Source organism: Cavia porcellus, unplaced genomic scaffold (genome assembly GCF_034190915.1).
Source record: "Cavia porcellus strain 051 isolate PalLab524CR breed Dunkin Hartley unplaced genomic scaffold, mCavPor4.1 scaffold_30, whole genome shotgun sequence".
Taxonomy (NCBI): domain Eukaryota; kingdom Metazoa; phylum Chordata; class Mammalia; order Rodentia; family Caviidae; genus Cavia; species Cavia porcellus.
In genome coordinates, this window is record NW_026947513.1 from 17,956,446 (window position 1) to 17,973,891 (window position 17,446).

Sequence of the window (17,446 nt, forward strand, 5' to 3'; positions counted from 1 at the left end):
CTTTTTGAACTTTCGCCTAGTGTGCAGAGAATGCTATCATTCTCTGAGATGATTTGGTCTGGATCATATATCCATTTCTTCAAAGAGCTTCAGGGAAAAGAAAAGCTTGGTTTTCAGAGGATACTTCAAATGAAATCAGTGAAGATAAACCCCGTCACATCTACGCTGTTAGTTCTGTCTGTTTCATTTCAGAAAAACATGATGAATCATAAAACAAGGAAGTAAGGTAACTGCTAGTCTCGCTTCCTTAACAACAGATGTTGTACTCTTCCATAGTCATGTGATGTTTGGCTCTACTGAGAAAATATTTATTATGTCAGGCATGCTGAGATGTACCGTAGTACCAGCACTGGAGAGCATGAAACAGGAAGATTACCATAATTTTGAGGCCAGTCTGGGCTACATAGTAAGTTCACAGCCAGCCCATAGTACATAGTGAGACCCTGTGTTGAAAAACAAAACCAAAAAAAAATTATTGATAATCAGACCTCTATAACTGCATTCCAAGTTCATTGAACCAACTACAGACAGATCAAAAATATTCTGAAAAAAAATAGCTGTATTGAGCACTTACAGACTTCTTTTTATTCCATCCTAAGCAATACAGTTTGGTAAATTTTGATATGCATTCACATTGTATTAATTAATATAGAGAACATTAAAGCATAAGGGAAAGTTTGCATAGGTTATATGTACATCCTGCTCTGTTTTCTGCAGACAACTTGAGCATGTACAGATTTTGGTGTCTAAAAGGCCCTAGATGCAGTTCTCCACAGATGCAGAGGGACAGTTTTTTTTTATGCCACTACAGATTTCATACTTAACATCTTAATGACTGCATAATATTCCATTGCAGAGATGTATCACCAGTGTTCACCCCTCCTTTTCCTCTCAGAGGACATTTGTTTCCTTTTCCTCTCAGAGGACATTTGTTTCCCTTATTTTTTATTTTAAAATTTCATAAACCACCTTGCACTTTTCCTCTCTCCTCCTTTTGTATCTCTTCTTAAGCTCTCTTTCCAATGGCGGGACATTTTTTACACCAATAATATATCTTTGATTTAGACACACAGAGGTTTAAAGGAGTAATCCCCGAGCTTGTGCACGTGCTCGCCTCTCCATTGTGATGCCAAACTCACTGATTTCCACTCCTCTCACCCCCAGCTACCTCTTTGATGCAGTTCAAGCACCATCCCCTGACTATGTCAGTGAAGTAAGCAGCACCAAGTTGGATGAAGACCACACTGATAACTTAAAAAGTCGGAGCAGTGAGGTTTTGGTGCATAAAAATGCACTCTGGGGCGAGGGCTTGAGGAGGACGGAGAGCAGAAGCAGGGAAGCTGGCCCACAGGAGCCCTGCGGGCCTCCCCAAGGATCACTCCCTCAGGGGTACCCTGGAGAGGGGCTCTGCACCAAGCCTGGAGGCACCGCCAATGGCATTGGCCCCAGTGCCTCCCCGGAATCCTCCAGAAACCTCTGGCCTCACCCTGGGCCCATGGGCTCTTGGGCCAGCACTGCAGACAGTCTTCACTCAGCTCAACCCTTCCTTGAAGGCAGGGACACCGGGAGCCAGGACTGTGTGCCACCTGCCTCGGGAGAGACTCCAGCCGTGGGCAGAGGAGGCTGCAGGGCTCCTGCTGAGGCGGAGAGCCCAGTCTCGGAAGGACAAGCCCACATCCCCCAGCTGCCAGTCCCGGATTACCCTCAGCTGTGGGACCCGGCTGGGGACAGTGAGGAGCAGGAGGAAAAGGACTGTCTCTTTGAGACTCATGCAGAGAATGAGCCCCTGGCAGAAGTTCATCCTGGGTTGACCGAGTATGAACTAAATATTCCCTTCCCCATGCAAAGGAACTGGGACTCCTTGAATGAGGCAGTGGCAACTGAGGTTCTAAGTATCTACTTTAACGAGAAGGGTCCTGCTCAGGTCGTGCCTATAGCTGACTCCAGGAGCAAGCAGATGCCTGCCCAGGGCTCCGAGGGAGACAGCGAGGAGGAGGAAGAGGACGAGGATGAGGCGGTGGCAGAAGCCCTTGCAGCATTAGAAGCAGCTACTGCAGGAGAAGATGAGGACGAGGCAGATTAGAAGACAGAATTGGGGTGGGCAGGGGAGTCAGTGCCATGCTAAGTAAGGGGAGACGCCTTTGCTCCTTGGGACACAGAACTGACCATTTGCTGCAACTTAGGAGTTGTTTACCTTCAGCATCTGCTGTGATGGTGGGTGCGTGGGCTGTGCTGCTTGTTAAATACTTGTAGCTTCACTATGTGAATGGGCCCTGGCTCAGGACACCAGGATAAATATCAGAGTGAGCTGCTGTGCTCACTGAGAAATTGAGCGCCCAGCTTGCCAACGGTCACAGCCCTCAACATCTGGTGCAGATGTTGTGAGAACGCTGTGAAGTCCCCTCTCCTAGCCCCAAGGGCACACAGTCGCTGAGCACCATGTTCAACTGTAAATTCTTTGTCTTGCTTGTGAGAGCCAAATGTTGTCCTCAGCCTGGAAAAGGTAGCTACCCCTTTAAAGTGCCTACCACGTTCAGGGACAGTCACCCAGGGAATTAATAATTAACCACTTGTTGGACACAAGTTTGGTTGAGCAGCTTTCAGGGGGAGTCGAAGTGACCGGTAACCAAATGGTTAGTCTTTTGCATGATAGCAAAACACCTTGACCTTAACTTTTTTTACATTGTGACTTTTTAAAAATCTCTTTTAAGGTTGGGGGGGCCAGGGCAAAAACAGTTCTTAAAACTTCATTTGTCCTATTTGGGCTTTAGATTCATGAATTTTTAGAATAGCAAAAGTATATGTGGAAGGGTTTAAGCCATTAAAAGTGTGATCCTAATGAAAATACAACAGCTTGTCTCTCTGTATGGACTTAGAGGTGGCTCTGACATAGCTCCTTGTAAAACTGAAAAGAGTTAAGATGATCAAAACTGTGGAGAAAAAAATATAAGCATGTAAGATATTTTATTCTGCTGCTTTGCAACATAAGCCCTGAAATTTAACTGACTTTGGGCAAATAATTCATCTTTTCTCATTGCCTGTTAAGTGAGAGCCTAATATGTACTGTAAAGATTTACACCTTTGTCTGACACACAGAAGCTGCTCAGCCATGATATCTTATTAAATTCTTTAAAGATTTTTACATCCTCACAACTGAAAACTCTAATACTGTGAAGTATTTATAATATTATCACTTCCTTTTAGTAGTTATTCATCATAATTTTTCAGCCTTCGAGCACGTGAAGGATGACACTGTCACAGATGCTTAGTAAAACAGTCACACCCTGGAGTTACTTGATAGTGCAACAACAAACCATCTCTGTGTACCTGGTTTCTCAGAGCCCTTAAAATACAAACTATTGGCCTTATTAATTGCATTGTGTATGTTTGACATTGTTTTTAGTACACCGAATGCTTACTTCTTCAGATTGCTTATAACTCGTATTGTTGGGCTTATGTTTAGCTGAATGTGATAAACAGAAATCTGTTCACCTCTGGGAGCAGCAGTCCAGGCTAGGAGAGAAGTCCATGTACCTATGACCTCCATGTTCCTTCTGTCCAGAAACTAACCTTTTAGTTCCTTGGGGCTCAGATTGACCAATACCTGTGTTTTCCTCATTCGAAAGCAGGGCTGCAGTTCCAGATATTACACTTGCTTTTCATATGGGAAGAAGACAGAGGGTCAAAAATCCTTCTCTGTTAAGGACTTCCCAGAGGCATAATTCACTGCTTCCTGTTCCACTTCACTGGTCAACATCTAGACATCCAGACATTTGGCCACATTAGCACAAAAGGGGTTAAGAAAAGCTATCCTTCGGAGTGGTTGACTTTCCCAAATATATTTGGGCTGTAGTTACTGAGAAGAAAAATAGATGTTGAGGCTTTGGGGTGGTTTTTGTTTTTTATTTGGGGTTGGTTGGTTGGTTGGTTGGTTGGGGATTTTGAGTTGGTCAACTTATAATCTCTTATCACCCCAGGCCCTCAAAGACCAAAGGCCTGAAATAGAGCTGGTTTAGAGGAGGCTGAAAGGTTGTATTCATGTTGAGTGTGACACAAAAGTAGCTCCAGGCCTTGATCCTGGGGAAGCAGAAGTGGACAGCTGCTGCCATCTCAGCTTCCTTCTGATGTCTCCAAAACGGATGAGACGAGAATACTCAGTAAGGTATTTGTACAAATAAAGCATTCCCTTTCCAGAAACACCCTTCTGCACAGCACACACGTATCATTTTACACGTGACAGCTACTGCAAAGTTCGCCATAGCTGACAGCTCTCTCAAGTTACAAAGATTCTGTTTTGTAGGTAACTAAATGCTTCATAACAGCCAACCAGAAATTTCAATCCTTTTTTTTAGCATTACTACCCTCTTGTATCTTTATCCCAATATTTAGGCTTCACCAATGACCTCAGAGGTAAAGTCAGGATGTTTAGTTGAAAAGAAATTACAGACTGCAGCTTTATCTTACAAGTAGTCCAGTGGCTGAGCATCCTGCTCTGTGCAGGGGTCTTCTTTTGTAGCCTGGTGCCACCTCTTACCAGAAACGTGATACTGAAGATAATGGAAGCTTTTCAGGCATCCCGGACAATAAAGACACAGATGCATTCTGATTGTGAAGTACTATTATTAGGCCCAGACTTGACAATTCTCCACTATTGTTAGCCGGTTACATTGCATGTTGAATCTTGATTTTGATTTAGGAATATTTTATTTCCATATTATAAATAAAGTACAGTTTTAAAATAATTTTATTTTTTACTGGGGGAAATTACCAAATGAATATTTAATGGTTGCCAAGGTAGATAGCAGCAAATTGTTATAGCACACGAATCACATCCATAAAAGTGAAGAGAATTTTAGGTTTCTAACACGATACATACCCATTTCTCATGTTCCTAAGTGCTGGCCATTTGTCAGTTCCCTTTCTGTCCTACTCTGCCTGTCTGCCTTTTTTTGTTCTCTTCCTGCCTCTCCCATCAGTACCCCCAAGCCCAAAACCCTGGGAAGAAGGAATGAGATGCCAAAGCAAGTATGTGAGCAAAGATCTACTGACACCCCACATTTGGCCGTCTGTGCACAGCTGCTAGCAGATGGGGTGAACCCATTCCCGTAACTCTCACCTACTTGCAGTCTCAAACTTGGACTTGGCATCTCACCAAAGGGGCTTCTATTTGCACAACCAGTCTTTATGATGGAAATGGGGGAATCCTTGCTGCTGGTTTTGTTTTGGTGTCTTTCTCTAGATCAAATCTCTTTCATTTAAAATCTTTGATTTTGGAGATGGTGTTAATTAAATGCAAACAAGCTGATGTTTGTTTCTCATGGATGTGTTCCCTGATAATTTACCAAAATAAGTAGCAAAGTGTGCAAATTTCTTCTATGCAGCAGGTCCTAGCAAACATACCCAGCAGTCTGTGAGCCAGGGAAGAGCCTCAGCCACCAGATGAAGCCAGGCTGCTGCCTGCAGCTGGTTCTGAGATGCCAGGAAAGCAAGTCCCAGGGAGTCAGCTATTGGCAACTTGCTTTTGTAACTAAAGTGACTACTAATTCGTGCCTTTCATCTAGCTCCAAGGTCACCCATGACACACAGTGGGAACTTTGTAGGTTATTGTTATTCGTTCAAGAACTCTCCCCACTGTTGTTTGAGGAGAGGTTTCCAAATGCTGCTTTCGACATGGTGACAGGATGTCATACAGGTGGCAAAGAACCAAGTTGAATGGAAAAGATAATTTTTATCTAAGCTCATGTCCTCACACTACACTGCTCCACTGGAAGAGTGAGGCATTGGGTGGTCCATGGGAAGGTGGATACACAGAATTTGGTTAAATTTCCATAATGAATCTGTGTTCCCTGAGGATGAAAATTCTAAATTAAGTCAAAAATCTTAAGGCCAGTGTTGGAGGCAAGCAGTTGGGAGCTTAGGTGACCCACTTTCCAATCCTCTTGAACTCGATCTTTAAAATCCTGAGGAAGAAAAAACAAGAAGTGTATTTGTGTAAAGAGACTCAGATCTCACTTTTCTCTTAGTCTCTTAACTCCTAGTGATGGGAAAAGTGCACCCCCAGCTTCTGGATCACCAGCGTGGTGACTTCCAGGCACACACTTCTGCCTCCTTAGTCCTAACAAATCTGGAATCTGACTGTGTCTCTTGCTGTTGACCTTGGGTTCATGTTTCTTAACTCAGTTTCCTCATCTGTAAAATGAAGATCCTACCTGTTTTCCAGCACTGACAGAAGTGCTTACTTTTTCTGGACCTCAAGGATTCAGTAGGTTTGGGACTGGAGATGGGCTGAAGAGCAAGAGACTACAACACCCAGTTGATTTTGCAGTGATTATCAGAAAAAAACATTGCACACTCTGGATGTAGTCATGTTTGCAAATAAATGTCCTATCTTATACTAGTGAAAAGTTTTGTACTACTGACACCTGGAGGAGTCAGTAATTAAATATTGGGGATTTCGTGTTTTCTTCCCACACTCCTGGGGCATGCAAAACCTGCTCTGAAGTTTTCATATATAAAATCACTTTGTAAATAAAGCGCGGTTAATATTTCTAGCAATACCATGTACACGCATGTAAGAGATTTGCATTGTGCTTGAAATACCTTGACACCACTCACCTGTGACAATGCATGCTCACCTGTACTGCCCTTGACTCTGGTATGTAGCAGGCTTCTGTATTTACTGCTTTTAGGCATTTTAGAGTAATTAATATAAAACTAGGATAAATTCAAACCTAGAGACACAAAGGAAGGTAGAGAATTTTATTCCTCTCAGCAAAATTTCATAATCCAAACTCAAATGGGAGAAACTGTTGAAAGACAGACTGGTTAAAATATTTGTTTAATAGGAATGTTGCTACTTGAATGGGAAAACAATACAGTGAATGTCTGTTGACCTGAATCACCAATTTAAATAAAAAATTTCGAGGCTGGGGATGTGGATCAGTGGTAAAGCATTTGGATAGCACGTGTGAAACCCTGCATTTGATCGCCAGTAGAAAAACAAATTTCATGTCCAGGTTCTATTCACCCTTCTCCAGTCCTCCAAAATATTCCTAAAGTTATGAAGATGTGTGTATTTAAACCTCAGGCCTTACAGGAGGAGGGAAGATTTTTCACACCAAAAAGGGTTCATGGTCTCTGCTCATCAACTGATGTCCAGTCTGCCATGTCAATGCTTGAAACAAAAAGTTTAAATTTCAACAAATTTATGAAATCATAAGATTCAGCCTGCAAGATTTTCATGACATCAGTCATCAGCCAGGGGACAAACCAGTGAAGACTGCAATAATGTTTAAATGAAAACTTTATTGGGAAAAAACATTGAGAAGGAGAAATACCTGCAGAGAAATTATTTTAAAGATGATTTGCTAAGTTATACTTGATATACAAGTCATTTAATGATAATACCTGAGAGCTACTAAACTTTTTTATATATCTTTATAGGTGCAAATATAGCTTAACTTATTTAAAAAGAAACACACTTGTTAAACCTTTAGTCCTGTCAGCTCCTTTTCTCATCCTGATCATGCATCACCTCCTTTAAATCCACCATGGCTATGATTGCCACAACCCCATACAGCTGGGGGAAATGGAGATCAAAAAGTTAAATACTTTGTGAACAGTCATAAAACCCATCAGTGACACAGTCCCAACTTGGCCTAGAGTGCACAAATCCTGGTGCTTTTGAGGACTGTTATTACCTCTCTCTGTCTATGAGCTGTCACCTTCAGATTCAACCAGTTGAAAAACAATGCATCTGTACCGAATATAGATGAATAAAGATGTTTGTACCTTGCTATTATTTCCTCAACAGTACATTATCCATAGCAAGTACACTGTGGTAGGTATAATAACTATATATGATTTATGCAGGCTGTACATTGGTTACATGCAAATACAATGCTATTTTATATCAGGACCTGCACATCCCAGGAGTTTAGTATCCGAGGGGATCCTGGACCCAATCTCCCACCGATAGGATGCTGAAATACTGTTTAAATGATACAACCACACTATGGAAATGCCCTTGTTGGACACAAATAAGGGCTGAGTCATAATGTGAGCTTTCCTCAGAGACTGGAAATTTCTCAGAAAATTCTTCATTATTTCTGGGAATGTGCAACCATCAATAAAGTCAATGTGAAGCTCTGAAAGACAAGAGAACATTAGAACAAAGTAATAGGGATCAGGAAAACTCACTCTTGCAAATGTAAAGTTAATATATATTACCATTAGGGAATGGTTGCTTTTTCCTTTTTATTTTTTTGATTCTAAGGAAGATTTTTTATAAAGAATAGAAAGTCTAGCCAAGGCCTCACCTATAAAATCTCTGAGCCTGCTCACTGGCAATGTATTTTTCCATTGGTTGTAGGACCATGATCTTCGCTATCCTACAAGGCAAGAGGAAGCCCTCCTGGGCCATCCGTACTCACCTGTGACTGTCCCGTGTAGCTTGAGGTTCATTTCTTCACTCATGTGCAGAGCAGAGGAGACAGCTGTTCCTTCCTCTGGGCTGTCATGAAACTAATAATAAATGCTACATATGATGGTTTCACTTAGCCAAGGTTACTAGACCACTTCTGTGAATAACTTTCAGTAAATCTTGATTGATATTCATTGAAACCTCTCAATGCTTCTAAAAACAATAGTGTCCAAAGTAGATAAATTCTTTTCTGTCAACATCATTAATTATCATTATAAGTCCAAAAATGCAACTTGGGGATACTTAAATTCTAGTACCGATTTTATTCTCATTCTTTTCATCAGTTAACTGCAGGGCACCCAGGAATTTATGTTTACTTAAAAATTTGAGTCATTGCATTTGAAGTGAGTCCCTGAAAATCCCTGATTAAAATTAATCCTTTTCTTTTTCCTCATTTTATTTATTTACTTTTCAAATCCATTTTATTTCAAGGAAAAAAGAAAAATTAACACAAAATTTCAAAACATGACAATTAGGGGGCAACAATGGTACTGCTCATTGTCATCCCCAAATCATTCACCTGGAGCACAAAATATCTGAAATCAATTGTCCAAACAATACCAGCACAAATCTTTCTCTTCAGTGAACTTAGAGAAAGCAGTAGGATAACTATCTTAGTTTTTTATATACATGCACATACATACACATATAAATATGTTGTTTCCTTCAGCTTCTCTAGTGAGAATATGTTTACACGTGTCTTATTTTCACTAACGAGGATGGTCTCAAGTTGCATCCATTTACCTATAAAAATCTCTAGTTTATCCTTTATGGCTGAGTAGTACTCCATTGTATAAAAATACCACATCTTTTTTATCCATTCCTCAGTGGATGGGCATTTACGTTGTTTCCAAGATCTGGCTATTGCAAGTTGTGCTGCTATAAACATGGGTGCACACATATTGCAGTAGTTTGACATTTTTAATTATTTTGGGAAGATACCCAGAAGGGGAATAGCTGGGCCGAATGGGACAACTAGTCCTAGTTTTTTGAGGATTTCCACAGTGGTTTCACCAGTCTGCCTTCCCACCAACAGTGGATGGAGAAGGGTTCCCTTAGCCCCAGAGCTACAGCATTTGTTATTGCTTGATTTCTTAATACTAGTCATTCTTCCTGGGGTGAGGTGGAATCTCAGTGTTGTTTTAATTTACATCTCCCAAATAACCAGTGATGTTGAACATTTTTTCAAATATTTATTTGCTGTTTGTATTTTTTCATCTGAGAAGTGTGTATTCATCTCAGATGCCCATTTTTGGATTGGATCTTTAAACTGGGAGGACTGATTTTTTTTCTTAATATGTTCTCAATAAAATAGTCCTTTGTCTGAGGTACAGCCAGCAAACATTTTCTCCCACTTTGTAGGTTATTTCTTCACTCAGTTGGCGATTTCTCTATTGCTGTGCAAAAGCTTTTCAGTAGGGTGAGATCCCAGTTGTTGATTCTTTGTGGTAGTTCCTGTGCAGCTGGGGTTTTGTTCATAAAGTCTTTGCATGCACCAATGTTTGCAAGAGTTTTACCTACTCTAACTTCTAGCAAATTTAATGTTTCTGTTTTAATATTAAGACCTTTGATCCATTCTGATTTTAGCTTAGTGCATGGTAAAGATATGGGTCCAGTTTTAATCTTTGGCATGTGTAAAATCAGTTTCTCTAGGACCATTTAGAATAGAGGCTTTCGTCACGTAAATGAATGTGTTTGGCACCTTTGTCAAAGATAAGGTGGCTGAGTGCTTCTCAAGTTGTTGCCACATCTTCTAATCTGTTCCAATGATCTTCGGATCTGGGTTTTTTGTTGTTGTTGTTGTTGTTGTTGTTGTTGTTTTGGTTTTTTTTTTTTTTGTCAGTGCCACCCTGTTTTTAATCACAGTAACTTTATAGTATAATTTCAAATCTGGAATTGTGATATCCCAAGTCTTGTCTTTTTGCTGAGGACTGTCTTTTATATTCTAGGTCTCTTCTTTTTCCAGATAAATTTTAGAATTGTTTTCTCTAATTGAGATATGGTATTTTGATTGGAATTGCATTGAATCTGTATAACAATTTTAGAAGTATGGCCATTTTCACTGTATTGGTTCTTCCTACCCAAGAGCACAGGGTATCTATTTTCTAATATGCTCTTCAATCTCCTGTTTCAGAGTATTTTAGTTTTCAATGTAGAGGTCTTTTACATCCTTTGTTAGATTGATTCCTCGGTATTTCATTTTTTTTTTTGAATGCTATTGTAAAAGATGTTGTTTCCATGATTTCTCTCTCAATGAGTTTGTTATTTTTGTATAGGAAGGCCATTGATTTTTGAGTGTTGAGTTTGTATCCCACTGTGTTACTGAATTTGCTTATTGAACCTAGTAGTCTTTGGTGGAGTTTTCTATATAGGGTATCATGTCATCTGCAAATAATAATTGTTTAACTTCTTCCTTTCCTTTATTTATTTTATTTCTTTCCCTTGTCTAATTGCTCCAGCTAAAGTTTCTAGGACTATGTTGAGTAAGAGCTGAATAAGACATCCTTGTCTTGTTCCTGATTTTAGAGAGAAAGCTACCGGTTTTCATCCATTTAATGTGATGTTGGCTGTTGGTATGTCATAGATGGCTTTTATCAGATTGAGATAAAGACCATGTATTCCAAATGTGTGTAGGGGTTTTTATCATGAATGTGTTCCAGACTTTGTCAAAAGCTTTTTCTGCATCCGTTCAAATGATCATATGATTTTTGTCCTTAGCTGTGTTATTACGGTGTATTGTATTTAAGGATTTATGTATGTTGAACCATCCCTGCATCCCTGGGATGAATCCCACTTGATCATGGTGTATAATCATACTGATGATTTGCTGCAGTCTGTTTGCTAGTATCTTATTGGGAAGTTTTGCATTAGTGTTCATTAGTACAATTGGCCTATAATTCTCTTTCATTAGTTGGGTTCTTCTCTGGTTTTGATATCAAGATAATACTTGCTTCCAGTAATGAATGTGGAAGTATTGCTTCCCTTTCACTTTCATTAAAGAGTCTTGAGTGTAACCGTGCTAGGTGTAGTCTCTAAATTTCTTGTAGAATTCAGCAGTGAATCCATCAGGACCTGGGCTTTTCTTTGTTGATAGGTTTTTAATTACATCTTCAGTTTCATTGATTGATATTAGTTTATTTAGGGTTTTTATATCTTCTTGATTCAACTTTGGTAGTTCATATGTATCTAGGAATTTGTCCATTTCTTTTGTATTTTCCATCTTTTTAGAATACAAGTTTACAAAGTAGGAATAGATGATCTTCTGGATTTCTGCAAGGTCTATTGTGATTTCACCCTTTTAATTCTAAATTGCATGGATTTAAGTTTTTTCTTTCCTTTTTATGATAAGGTCAGCTAAGGGTTTGTCAGTTTTATTTTATTTTTCAAAGAATCAACTCTTCAATTCATTGATACTTTGTATTACTTTTTTAGTCTCCAATGTGTAAAATTCTGCTCTGATCTTTATAATTTCCTCCCTCATCCTAGGCTACTAGGATGCTAGTAGCCTGCTCTTCTTTTTCTAGAAGTTTGAAGTTCAGCATTGTTTTTATGTTGTTGCTCTATTTTCCTGATATGAGTATTTTTTGCTATAAATTTCTCTCTTAAGACTGCTTTCATTGTGTCCACAAGTTCTGGTATGTTGTATTATCATTCAACTGCAAAATCTGTCTAACTTCTTCTTTAATTTCATCTGTGACTCACTGGTTGTTCAGTAAGGTTCTATTTAATTTCCAAGTATTTACAAACTTCTTATGGTATCTTTTGCCATGGATTTCCAATTTCATTGCACTGCAGTGTGATGGTATGCATGGGATAATTTCAATTCCTTGCATTTACTTAAGCATGTTCTGTAAGCCAGTATATGGTCTATTTTGAAGAACATTCCATGTGCAGCTGAGAAGAATGTGTATTCTGATGTTGAGGGGTGAAGCACTCTATACACATCTACTAAATCCATGCTCAAAAGTTTCATTCAGTCCTAACATTTCATTATTGATTTTTTTGTTCAGTTGATAAATCTTTTTGTGGCAATGGGGTATTGAGGTCTTCTAATACAATCGTATTAGGGCATGATTTGTCATGTCCATTAATAGTTTTATATAGTTCAATGTACTGGTATTTGTTGCATATAAATTTATGATTGTTACCTCTTCCTCTTGGATTATTCCCTTTATAAGGATGTAGTGACCTTTATCTTAATCATTCTTGGACTCCACTTTGTCTGCAAAAAAAATAGCTACCCCTGCTTTTGCTGGATTCCTGTCACATAGAATATTGTTGTCCATCCTTTGGCTCTCAGTCTTTGAATTCCTTTTTGAATTTAGTGTATTTCTTGTATGCAGCTTGTTGTTAGATCTTGCTTCTTGATCCATTCTGCCAGTCTTTGTCTTTTGACTGGTGAATTGAGACCATTAGCACTGATGATTATAACTGATATGTATTGACTTATCCTTGTCATATTATTTTCCTGTTTTTTCCCTTCCCTCTAGTTGTTTGCCTTCCCTGTTGGTGTTCATGGAACTGTAGTCTTTATTATCTCTTTCTTCAATGTCCTTCAGAGCATGATGGAGTGCTGGTTTGGTAGTCATAAATTTCCTCAGATGTTCTTTGTCATGGAAATATCTTATTTCATCAATTTTGAAAGATAGTTTTGCAGAACACATCAATCTGGATTGAAGCTATCTTCCTTTAGAACTTGGAGTACTTCACTCCAAGCTCTCTTTGACTTGAGAGTTTGTGCCGAGAAGTCAGCTATAATTCTGATGGGCTTTCCTTTGTAGGTGATTTGTTTCTTTAATAGCTTTTGGAATTCTATTCTTGTGTTGAATTTCTGGAATCTTGACCATGATATGCATTTTTGTTTTTGTTTTATCAGTGCTAATTGGAATTCTGTGTGCCTTGTTTATCTGAATGTCAGATTATTTTTATCTACCAGGAAAGTTTTCTGTCATGATGTCTGTGAACATTTTTTAAATGTCACTTGTGGTATCACCTGCTTTTTCATTAATTCCAGTCAACCTTAAGTTATTCATCTTTGTCTCATCTAGAACATGCCAGATTGATTTCTCATGGTCCCTGGATATTTTTTGAGAAATCTTTCTTTTCCTGGTTGCTAACTGCAAGCCTGTCTTCAATATCTGAGATCCTGTCCTCACACTGGCCTAATCTGCTTTGAATACTTTCAATAGAATTTTTATTCTCCTGGATGTCTATTTGAATCTGCTTAATGGATTCCATTTCTTTCCTGTTCTGGGCTTCCATAATTCTCTTAAGCTTGTCTATCTTGGTTTTTGTCTGTGTGTGCTCTAACCTCACTAAGCATGGTGTGTATTTTATTATCTTTGTAGTTACCAGAGAGATTACTTCATTTTTTCCAGGGCCTCTTTCAATTACTTTGTTGTTAACACTTCAGAGAGGCCTGATGGGGGGTTTTCAGATTTGTCCCACCTCATTGCTCCCTAGATTTGTCTTTTGTGAACTGAATGTCTGGTGTTGCATTTTGCTTAAGTGTCTTCTCATTTTCTTTTCTCTTTTTTTAGTTTAGTTCCTGGGATGATGCTTGTAAATTGCCTATGGTGGGTTGCTTTATTGCTAGTATTTAGGACCCTTAAGTGATGACTACTTCTCTGAGGTATCTTCCAAATGTAGCTGGTTTTGGGGTTTTATGACAGTTGGAAGATCTTACCTCTTCTGCTTGATAGAGATGAGAAGTTGTTGCTTATTTGGCCTAGTCCCTGGTTCTTTGGCACTGTGCCACAGTATTTCTGTGACTCTTAGTCAATCTCAGTCATGGGATACCAGGACTGACAGCTCCAGCCAGTGCAGTCCTCCATGTCCATTGCTCCCCTTCATTGCCATGTCTCTCTGTAGAGGCCTCTGAGGTCTCCACCCTTCCCATCATCATGGCCCTGCATCCTCAGGTTTAACTAGCTCCTCTCATGCAATGAGTCCAGTTTCAGGGAGAAGTGCCACCAGCTACCGCCTTCTTCTTTATTGAAGTTTTTCTTTTCACTGTCTCTGTGTGTGTCGACGTGCACTTCAGATTCTTCCAGGTTCCAAAGGACCTGCTTCCCTCCTTGCTTGTCTTCCTCATGATGCTACATTCCAGTGTCTGGATGGTGACTCCCAGAGAGGCTGTTTGCTCTGCTGCTTACCACTCCACCATCTTCCTAGCATGATCTATTTATTTTTTTCTTCTTGCCCTAAATAAATTTTTACAACATGAATGTTTACTGCAAAACAAAACCTTGAGAGGGATAGGAGTGTGGTTTGGTTATTTTGAGAGATTGTATTGGTTTGGATTTTATTTAATATGGCATTTTTTATGGCTTTTTTTGGATTTGGCCAATTTTCATGCACAATAAGCAAAACCATATATGTTGCAATTTGAGTATAATATTATGACTCCAAGAGCATTTTGTTATTTCTCAGCTAAGATTAACTTGGAAATAAAAATAAGTTAAATTTTTTTAACTCACTGAGATGCCCATATTACCATAAGAGTGATAAGATAAAATTTCAACCTGGACAAACAGAAAAAGCATGCCTCTTATCTTTTAGATCCAGATCCATTCAGTATTAGAGAAAGAAATTCTTTCCCTCAAATAAGGTTTATGACGTGGCACCATAAGTCTCTGGCCTGATGTGCGGTATAACTTATCTTGTCCCTGGTTCTTCTGCAGTTCATCTTCAAAAGCTAAGCAGTGGCAATGTGGCAGGAACATCAAGAGTGTTGACTCTCGTGTGGTCAGACTCCCATTGTTTATCTCACAAAGAGTGCCAGAGCTTGGCAGCTCCTTATTCTATGTAATCTTAGTGACAGTAGAGTGAGTGAGTACCAACGGTATCTGGCCCTGTGCAAAGTGCATGACACATCCAAGCTCAGCTCAAGGCATGTGTTTCCTTCATTCTGTTGTTAAAAATTTGTGGTCCAAAGAGTTTAAGATGCCCCAAAGCCTCTGAGTGCCAAATCTGTGCTCTTGCTAAGAGTTATAATAATGAGCCTTGTGCTAAGTCAAGGCAAGTTGTAGAATATGATTCTGAGGAGACCAAGGGGAGTGGTATTATGAGAGACTTTTAGAGCAGGAACACACTATGGTGGCATTCCTGGTCACAGAGCCAAGGCAGCTCTGGAGCGTCTCACCACAGAACTGGATTCCAGGGCTTCATGAACCCTGTGCCTCTGTGACTCCTCATTAATTTATTTGTCTGTGAATAACTAACTGCATTGGTCATGAGATTTGTGTATTGTGGTGATTGTTGTTACTAGTGACAGCAAAACTATGTAAGGAAAGGGGAAATACCCTTGATGTGTTCAGAGAACAAAAGGGCAGTTGTGCCACAGGGCCCCAAAGCAACCAGGACTCATCTTCACTTTGCTTTTTTCCTTCCTTTCCTCAAAGCATCAGGCCCCCACCAGAAAAATAAACCACTTTGTCCAACTGCAGTTTTCAGACGTCCCAGGGAGTGGCTCCTTGAAGCCAGATTGCAGTTGAGCTGTTTGCTCACCTGGCCATGTCCGGTTATGACCAGGGGGCAGGGTACCCAGCAGCAGTCTAGGAGGAAGGAGAGAAGCTTCCCAGAAGAGAAGTTCTCTAGACATCCTGCCTCTCCATGCTCAGGTTTTCTTTTTACTCTTGGCCTGTGCCTCTTCAGAAGGTGGGCTCTCCTTCCCTCTGTGACCCAACTATGATGACTTCTGATGCTAATAGGCTATGTTCAGAGCAAGAGACTCAGTGTCTCAGCTAGATCTCTAGTTAAAGAACAGATGCACAAACCTACTACCAAGTACTATGGCTAAAACCCATGCCAAAATTTTATTTTCAACGTGTCTTAGTTACTTTTCTCTTGTTGCTGAGATAAAATACCCAACACCAAAAATTAAGGAAGGAAGGTTTATTTAGCTTACACTTTGTGGAGGTTTTAGTCTATAAACAACTGGCCTCAAGTCAGGGTGGCATGGTGCAGGGCCAACAGTTCTGGCAGTGGAAGACAGCAAAAGCAGCAAGAGCAAAAAAGGTGTTGATCAACCCTCTTTTCCTCCCTTACCACTCTCTAAGTCAGGTGTAGCACTCACACAATCTCCCTACCTTTCTCTTGCACAGGATGAGGATGTTTACAAAGTGAGGACCCTGGCCCCCTACTGAGTTTAGTTAAAATTTAGTTCAGTTAAAGTTCTAAAGTTCTTGAGATGCCAGCCCCTTCCTGTTAGTCTGTGCCATTTGTGGGCCACAGGGAGGAGAAGAAGAAGCCAGCCACTCCCTGTGAGTTAGTGCCATGCACAAGCCATGGGCAGAACACACGCCAGCCCCTCCTGATGCACAGGCTGGGAGACAAGAAGAGCCAAAATTTCCCCCTCCCCCTTGAGCAACTGGCTGATCTGGAGAAACACAGGCTAACATGATGGCTATTGAGGTAAAATACAACCTAATGCTTATAGTGCTTAGTGTTTCATTACAGGCTTAAAACTGGTAATCTGATCATCTGTTTAGAGGATAACAAGATGAAATATAGCATAGATGGGAGATCTCCTTCTGAAGGTGGTAACCATTGTTAATTCCCTATTATCTTGTTGTAAAGTCCTGCATAAATTTCATTGTTTGGTTTGGTTTGGTTTTATTCTTTTTTTTCTTGTTTAGTTCTGATGGCATGAGTAGCTGTTTCAAATATAACCAGTTATATTAATGGTAGCTGTCTTTTATTTACTCTTGTTTGCAAGCCCTGTTTTGTGTTCATTGTTTTGTTTTTATTGGTTCTATTGTTTTGTTTGATTTTCCTATGTCTGATGGTACTTGCAGCTACTTTGAAGACAACACAAGGCATTAAGGTAGCCATTGTGAATTTCCTATTATCCTATTTTGAAGCCCTCTATCATTTACTCTGTTTTGTTTTGATTGACTTTATTCTGTTTTATTTTGCTTGGTTTTATTTTCTTTAAAATAAAAAGAAATTCTAAGCTTCTCA

The 17,446-nt window shown here is 39.7% G+C and overlaps 1 protein-coding gene across 4 annotated transcripts in view; it reads left to right on the forward strand.

The window, feature by feature from the left end:
• Positions 1-17,167, forward strand: part of CUNH4orf19 (chromosome unknown C4orf19 homolog) — a 97,222-nt gene extending 80,055 nt beyond the window's left edge. For all 4 annotated transcript variants that reach the window (XM_003471533.5, XM_063240733.1, XM_063240732.1 and 1 more), the window contains exon 4: positions 1,165-17,167. In XM_003471533.5, the coding sequence (XP_003471581.1) occupies positions 1,165-2,083 (919 nt within the window). In that variant the 3' untranslated portion in view covers positions 2,084-17,167. The remainder of the gene's footprint in view (positions 1-1,164) is intronic.
• Positions 17,168-17,446: the final 279 nt, after the last annotated feature.